The sequence below is a fragment of the Megascapheus bottae genome, chromosome 17, assembly GCF_031878675.1.
Source record: "Megascapheus bottae isolate mThoBot1 chromosome 17, mThoBot2.hap1, whole genome shotgun sequence".
Classification (NCBI taxonomy): domain Eukaryota; kingdom Metazoa; phylum Chordata; class Mammalia; order Rodentia; family Geomyidae; genus Megascapheus; species Megascapheus bottae.
Window position 1 is genome coordinate 1,038,721 of NC_143525.1, and position 7,321 is coordinate 1,046,041.

The 7,321-nt window shown below is 57.7% G+C and overlaps 1 protein-coding gene across 2 annotated transcripts in view; it reads left to right on the plus strand.

Moving 5' to 3' along the window:
- The window catches only part of LOC150050758 (sphingosine-1-phosphate transporter SPNS2), a 37,559-nt gene extending 30,563 nt beyond the window's left edge, over nucleotides 1-6,996 (plus strand). For both annotated transcript variants that reach the window (XM_090349341.1, XM_090349340.1), the window contains 9 exons: nucleotides 1,195-1,346; nucleotides 1,508-1,574; nucleotides 2,893-3,035; nucleotides 3,667-3,819; nucleotides 3,912-4,101; nucleotides 4,364-4,429; nucleotides 6,200-6,298; nucleotides 6,385-6,548; nucleotides 6,841-6,996. In XM_090349341.1, coding sequence (XP_090205467.1) covers nucleotides 1,195-1,346; nucleotides 1,508-1,574; nucleotides 2,893-3,035; nucleotides 3,667-3,819; nucleotides 3,912-4,101; nucleotides 4,364-4,429; nucleotides 6,200-6,298; nucleotides 6,385-6,548; nucleotides 6,841-6,919 — 1,113 coding nt within the window. In that variant the 3' untranslated portion in view covers nucleotides 6,920-6,996. The remainder of the gene's footprint in view (nucleotides 1-1,194; nucleotides 1,347-1,507; nucleotides 1,575-2,892; nucleotides 3,036-3,666; nucleotides 3,820-3,911; nucleotides 4,102-4,363; nucleotides 4,430-6,199; nucleotides 6,299-6,384; nucleotides 6,549-6,840) is intronic.
- Nucleotides 6,997-7,321: the final 325 nt, after the last annotated feature.

Consider the following 7,321-nt stretch of genomic DNA (forward strand, 5'->3'; position numbering starts at 1 on the left):
TGGGATCCCCGGATCTCAGCCTCCTGAGTAGCTAGGATGACAGGTGTGAGCCTTCATCACCTCCTGGCTCAAAATGAACGGATTTGACATCAGCAAAGCCAGACCATCGAGAAGCTTGTGAATGGTAAAAGCCTCCATAAACTAAAAAAATGGCGGAAAGTATCAGTGCTTCTGATAACAAGGGCTCCACCCCTGAGCTGTGAAGAAAGTTAATATAATTCAATACCAAAGAAAAAAAAGACAACCAAAGCTGGGCTCATGCCTATAATCCTAGCTACTCAGGAGGCTGAGGTCTGAGGATCAGGGTTCAAAAGCCAGTCTGGGCACTAAAGTCCATGAGACTCTTATCTCCAATTAACCACTAGAAAACCAGAAATGGTGTTGTGGCTTATGGAGTAGGGCTGTAGCTTTGAGCTGAAGAGCTCAGGGACAATGCCCAAGCCCAGAGTTCAAGCCCCACAACTGACAAAAAAAAAAAAAAAAAAAAAGATAACTGAACAGAAAAATAGGCCATGGCTGTAGGCACAAGATTCCCCAGGAAAAGAAGCATTTCAGGAAGCAGAGAGCGGTCAAGATGGCAGGCCAGCACTGGTATCAGAGAGCCAGCCAGGAGCCAGATGGCCAGCTGGGGAGAGAGTGAATGGGAGGACTGGATGTGGGTGGCACTTCGCCGGATGGGTGGTCAGGGTGGGGCCGGGGAACGGGGTCTAGGCTGGGTTCTCAGGCCCTGGGCAGCTGAGGACCTGGAGGGGCAGTCCACATCAAAGGGGGGAAGGCTACCAACAGCTGGCACACTACCACCCTTCTCTGCTGCTCAGCTGGCCTGTTCTTGCTTGTTGATGGGGGTGGGGGTCTGAGCCACCAGGCCATGCTGCCTGCTCCCCACCCTGGGCTGCCAGGCACACTCAGACACCCTGCTTGAAGGAGGGATGCAGCCTGGGGGGCTCACAGCTCCGGCAGTGGGGCTGGGACTTTGTGGACTTCCATCTATGGGCTACACTGCTGGGGAACCCGCGCCCCGTCAGACCCACCCCACAGAGGGAACACCCCAAAGCCCCCGCATGTCTAGGCTCAGTGACCAGGCTGAGGTCAGGGCCTGGGTTCCACTTGGGCCCTGTAGAGACAAAGTGGGGACAAGAGTGAGCAGGCCAAAGGATAGGGAGGTGCCACAGCATTGTCACCCTTGCCCTGTAGTACTTTTGGCTACTGGTCCTGTCCCGAGGATTGGTGGGCCTGGGTGAGGCCAGCTATTCCACCATCGCACCCACCATCATCGGCGACCTCTTCACCAAGAACACACGCACGCTCATGCTGTCTGTCTTCTACTTTGCCATCCCGCTGGGAAGGTGAGTGGGGATTCATCAGACATCCAGGGGAGGTGGGGGTGGGAGAGTGGGCATCAGCCTTGAAGAACTCTCACATCACTCTGACTAGCGGGCTGGGGTGTGGGCAGTGCCCCCCCCACGCCTGCTCTCTTTGAGCTGCTGTGTACCCATCTTCTCTGCAGTGGCCTGGGTTATATCACGGGCTCCAGTGTGAAGCAGGCGGCTGGAGACTGGCGCTGGGCTCTGCGGGTAAGGCCTAGATCCCTTCCCACAATCTCCCCAGGCCCAGTCCTTTCCCCAGGGTTGCCCACAAGGTCTAACCCAGTCCAAATCCAGTTTGGGACCAGGCTTTGACCTCCTTTATGGCCTGGGCTCTGAGGCCTTGTCCTTTTAGACCAGTTTGGGCTGAGGTGTCCAGATTCAGGCAGTCTCAACCCTTTGGGCCACAGTCCCAGGACTGGAACCTCCCCCCAGGAATCCCAGGATGAGAGGACGGGGTTCTCTCACTATGTCAGGAAATTCCAGGGCCACAGTGTAGCTTCCTGCTTCCAGCTCTGGCTCTGGGTAAAGGCTAGGCTGGGAGCAGACCTCTGTGTTGAGGCCCTTGGGGTCTGGAGTCACTTCCTCTCCCGCCAGAGAATTGGGGGGAACATTTGCACAGCTCCAGGACAGTGCAATCAGAGGAAACAGAGATTCCCAGTCCCTCTGAGGAACGGAAGCTTAAGACAAAGTGTTTTTTCCTCAAAAGCAGGAAGGAAGCACCTCCGTGGAATTTCTTGGTGGGGGGCAGAGGGAGGGGTGTGCAGAGAAACTCCCCAGACTGGCAGCCCAGGGGTTGGGGGCAGTGGTGTGTGTGTCGCAGGGGAGGGGGGGTAGATTCTCCTTCTCACGGGCAGGTATGTTGGAATCCAGCCTGCCAAGACTGAATCCTTGAAGAATCTGTTATTGACATGAGGCTGGACTCAGAAGACCCAGAGGGGCCTTGCCAGGGCCTAGCCTTCCTGACGTATTAGGTGCAAGCCCCAGGACCCTATGGACAAGCCTTCCTCCAGGGAGGGGACATTTCTAGTTCCAAGGATTGGGCTGACTCCTTATATGCAGAAAGTCACAGCCCTTTTTCAAAGACATGGTTCCCTGTCTTCTTTCATCTGTCTCTCTCCCTTTACCATCCATCATTCCCCCACCCGTATACCCACACACATCAGTTTTCCTTCCATCCGTCTGTCCTTCCAGCTGTTTTCCACTCATCTGTTCAGCCCTCTGTCCTCCCTCTTCTATTCACCCATCCACCCACCCATTCATCCTCCCTTCCTTCTTTCAGTTTCTTGGTCTTCTTTGCACTCTCCCCATGTCTAGACAGTCCACTTTGAACCCCCCCAAACCCTTTTCTGAATTCATCCCAGTGGCTTTGCTTAGTAGTCGTGTCAGGGGGCCGGGCAAATTTTAGTCCAGAGGAAGGGCCTAGAGCCCAGAGAGGGTGCGGCCGGCCTGAGCCCCTCCTAGTGCCACGGAGACAAAGCCAATTTGGCACTGGTGTGCTCTGTCTTCATGTTTCTCACTGCGCCAGGTGTCTCCTGTCCTGGGTATGATCACAGGAACGCTCATCCTCATCCTGGTCCCCGTTACTAAGAGAGGCCATGCAGACCAGCTGGGAGCGCAGCTCAAGGCTCGGACCTCATGGCTCCGAGACATGAAGGCTTTGATAAGAAAGTAAGTCTCGGTGGGAGGAGTCTGATGCTGTGGTGAGCGGGCGCTGCCTGCAGGATGGTCCCCGCGCACCTTCCACGAACCACTGCCATCTCTGCTGCCTGCCTGCGGGGTTGAGAGTGATGCTTTTGCCACTTGTGTTTATGATTCCTGTAGTGGGATTCTTCCCTCTGAGCCTATGAGGGAGGCATTTCAGGTCTTCTGTCAGGGGAAAGGGTGAGCCAGGAGACTGGGCAAGAAGGGGAACTATCCTGGGTTCTCCTAACACCACCTGCTAACCATCCAAGGTGGCGTGCCTAAGCCAGGCGCCCGTAGCTGCCCCCTGTAATCCCAGCTACTCAGGAGGCTGTGATCTGAGGATCACAATTCAAAGCCAGCCCAGGCAGAAGAGTCTCTGAGACTCTTTAGTTAACCAGTAAAAGTGGAAGGAAGGGGTGACGTTAATCAAGTTGCATGGTAGAATTCTAACCTCTTTGCACAACTGCCAAGTGGTAGAGTGTTAAGAGATAAAGCTAAGGGACAGTGTCCAGGCCCAGAGTTCAAGCCCCAGCACTGTCACCACACACACACACACACACACACACATAAAAACAGGTCTGCCCTAGCTCAGCATCCTGCCCTGTCCTCTCCACAGTCGCAGCTACGTCTTCTCCTCCCTGGCCACGTCAGCCGTGTCCTTCGCCACAGGAGCCCTGGGCATGTGGATCCCCCTCTACCTGCATCGCGCCCAGGTAGTACAGAAGACGGCGGAGACGTGCAGCAGCCCACCGTGCGGGGCCAACGACAGGTGCGGCCTGGAGGGCCGGGCCCAGGGGTCCGAGGGGCAGCGCTCAGGTTCACCCCTCCTCTGCTCACGCGCTGCTGTCCTCTGCCCCACAGCCTCATCTTTGGGGCCATCACCTGCTTTACGGGCTTTCTGGGTGTGGTCACCGGGGCAGGGGCCACGCGCTGGTGCCGCCTGAGGACCCAGAGGGCCGATCCGCTGGTGTGCGCCGTGGGAATGCTGGGCTCCTCCATCTTCATCTGCCTCATCTTTGTGGCCGCCAAGAACAGCATTGTGGGCGCCTACGTGAGTGCAGTGGGGGATTGAGCGGGGATGAGGGGAGCCGGGCTGGAAAGCCAGTCTGACTCGCTGGACCTCTAGCTGCGGCCCCTGCCCCAATCAGAGCCTGTCCAGGGAGCGGCTCTGGTAACCCTTCTGGGCTGTGGGCACCTCTGAATTATGCACAGATTCCTCCTGTGCCTGAGATGAGAGGGGGTGGCGCTTTTGGAGAGGTGAAGGAGGTTTTGGGGGCTCCCTGCCTGGTGGTCACTCCCCTCTCTCCTGGCAGATCTGCATCTTCGTTGGAGAGACCCTGCTGTTTTCAAATTGGGCCATCACTGCAGATATTCTCATGGTGAGCTCAGCGGCAGTCAGCCACGGCCGACCCAGGCCTTGTGCGACAGCTGGGGAAGGGTGAAAGGGAGGGCTTGGTGGGGTGGGCAGGGAGGGAGGCTAGGAAGGTGACTCCAGAGGCAGGGAGGGGATGGGAGACGTGATGTCTTCCCTCAGTGCAGGCAGATGGGTAAGATGTGGGGGTGGGGTCTCCTGAGGCCCAGGTTTGTGTCTGGGAGGCTGGTGGTGCCAGGCTGGCACCGAGGTGGCCCTGCCTGCCAGCACTCCTCCCCTAGGGGCTGAGTGGACATGCGTTCTGTGCTCAGCCTGGGTCCTAGGAATGCCTACTGAGAGCCTGTGGCCAGGCCAGGCACACAGAGGCTGTCTTCACAGGACCAACAATGGGCTGTAGACCGGGCCAGCATGGGACAAAGGGCTGTCTGAGCAGCCGGCAGGGGCTGTGTCTCTAGGCAGAGATGAGAGCAGCCTGGAAGAAGCAAGGAGGGGCTGTGGGCCTAGTGACTTTACAGGACTGAGGGGGGTAGTGGGGTGGGCGTGTAGGGTAGGAGTGGGAGGGCTGGCTGTGACTTTTTCTGCTCCTCAGGACCCTCATGTTCAGGAGAAATCTGGCAGCGGAGCATGTGAGAAGGGGCAAGGATGGGGAGGAGAGATGGCTTAGAATGCTGTGGGGTTGGATGTGGCCACATAAAATAGCCCAGGTGGTCAGAATCTGGACAAACTCTAGTTGGCTGTCTGCTTCAGAAGGCCTGCCTCACCTTGCCTGGTCTTTCCTGTGTGTTTTCTCCTGGTGGTGTTTCTGATCTGGGCTGGTGGTTGAATGGAGGTTGGGATGGGGTAGGGGGTTGACTCCAGGGTTTTCAGCCCTTCTCTGAACCAAGGGGAACACTTTGAGTGAAGGGTCCCTGTTGGCCGCTGACAGCATATAGTCCAGGGAAATCCTGTCCCAGTTATGAAGTATTGAAGCTAAGTAACTAGTTATTGCTGGAAATGGGGCCATACAATCTCATCTGATCCAGATCACTTTATTCCCCTCCCCCTTGCATGGGGTCTCGTGGGCTCTGGTGGCTGCTGCTGCCGCCATCTGTCCACCATGGCTGACATCTAAAGGGACCAGGCTGCTGGAGCCAGGCGCACCCTGGGGCTGTGATTAACTCAGCTCTTCCTGTCTGACTGGGAGTTGGGGGTCACAGCCTGCCTAATCTGATGGGGGGAAGGGGTCCAGCAGATCTTGGCATGTGGGGCTGGAGTGCTCACAGGTTCAGATGGAGTCTCCTCTACAGAGAACTCTTTCAAAACCCTGTCTTCTAGGCCAACCCTGGCCTTGCTTGGGCCTCATGGACGGGGTAGTGAATTTTGGGCGGTAAGGCCAAGAATGACAGACCTGAGAGACAGCTACAGAGCTACTGGCCTCATGTATGAGCCCTCAAAACCGAAATCTTCACAGGAGGATCACAGGTTCAAGGCCAGCCTGAGCTATGCAGCATGACTCTGAAAAGAAAGAAAAGGAAGGGGAGTAGGAAAGATGGGAAAGGAATGTTGCTTCTCTGGGTCTCAGTGTCCCCTTGATCCTACTGGAAGTCAGAGGGGCGAGGTCTCGGGGAGAAAGCGGTGCTGACATTCCACGGCAGGCCAGGCCAGGACGGAGGGCCTGGGCAGGCGGAGCCTGTGAACCCAGGGCTGTCTCCCTGGGACCGTCTCTGAGCAGCGTGGGTACCGTGAGGCTCTGTGTGGGCCTGGCACGTTGCACTCACCTGTCTGTCTCCTCCTGCAGTATGTGGTCATCCCCACACGACGAGCCACAGCAGTGGCCTTACAGAGCTTCACCTCCCACCTGTTGGGGGATGCTGGAAGCCCCTACCTCATCGGCTTTGTGAGTGGGGGAGTGAGGCTGGCCTGGGCGGGGCCGGGGGCCCAGGAGGTCACACGCGCTGAGGCCTGCCAACTCCATCCCCGCAGATCTCAGACCTGATCCGCCAGAGCACCAAGGACTCCCCGCTCTGGGAGTTCCTCAGCCTGGGCTACGCCCTCATGCTCTGCCCCTTCGTGGTCGTTCTGGGCGGCATGTTCTTCCTCGCCACCGCCCTCTTCTTCCTCAGTGACCGTGCCAAGGCTGAGCAGCAGTGAGTGGGGCAGGGTGGGCCTGCTACTGTGATGCCTTGCCAAGCCCAGATGTGGGGGGGTGGGGGACAGCAGCCCATTCTATGCCCATGCCTGCACGAGCACACCTACCTCCCCTATGCCCGGGGTTCTACCTGGGTTGTGTTTTTTTCTCTAGACTTAAGGGTTTTTAATTAGGTCCAGAACCAATCCCTTCCTCCTCTTCTCACTCTCTGACTTCTCTTCTTTACTCTTCTTTCTCTCTCTCTCCCTCCCCACCCCTGGGCTCTCCCACCTCCCCCTGGGCCTGACGAGGTCTCTGCCCAGCATCTCCGGTCAGTCAGCCCCCGCGATGCAAAGTGCCAGAGCCGTGCCTGGGCCGGGCCTCCGCTGACGCACCGCCCTCACCCCTGCCCGTCTCTCCCCCAGGGTGAACCAGCTGGTGATGCTTCCTGCATCAGTCAAAGTCTGAGGTGGTAAGTTCAGGCTGGGGAGGCCCGGCAGGAGGGAGGGCTGGGACCTGGGGAGGCAGGGAGCGCCCCTTCAGAGTCCTGCCAACTCTTCCTCCTAAAACATTGCCGAATTTACTGCCCTAGCTCTGCTGGGGCAGCCCGCTAGTTCCCAGTAAATCAGCTACACTGATTCCTGGTGGCTGGGGCTACCAGTCAGGCACGGGACTTGCTAGAGCCTTCTTCTCACCCCATCTAGGCAACCAGGACCCATTCCTGTGACCCCCCAGGGCCTGGCCTCTGGGAAATATAGACTTGCTGCAATGCAAGGGGCAGGATGGGGGGGC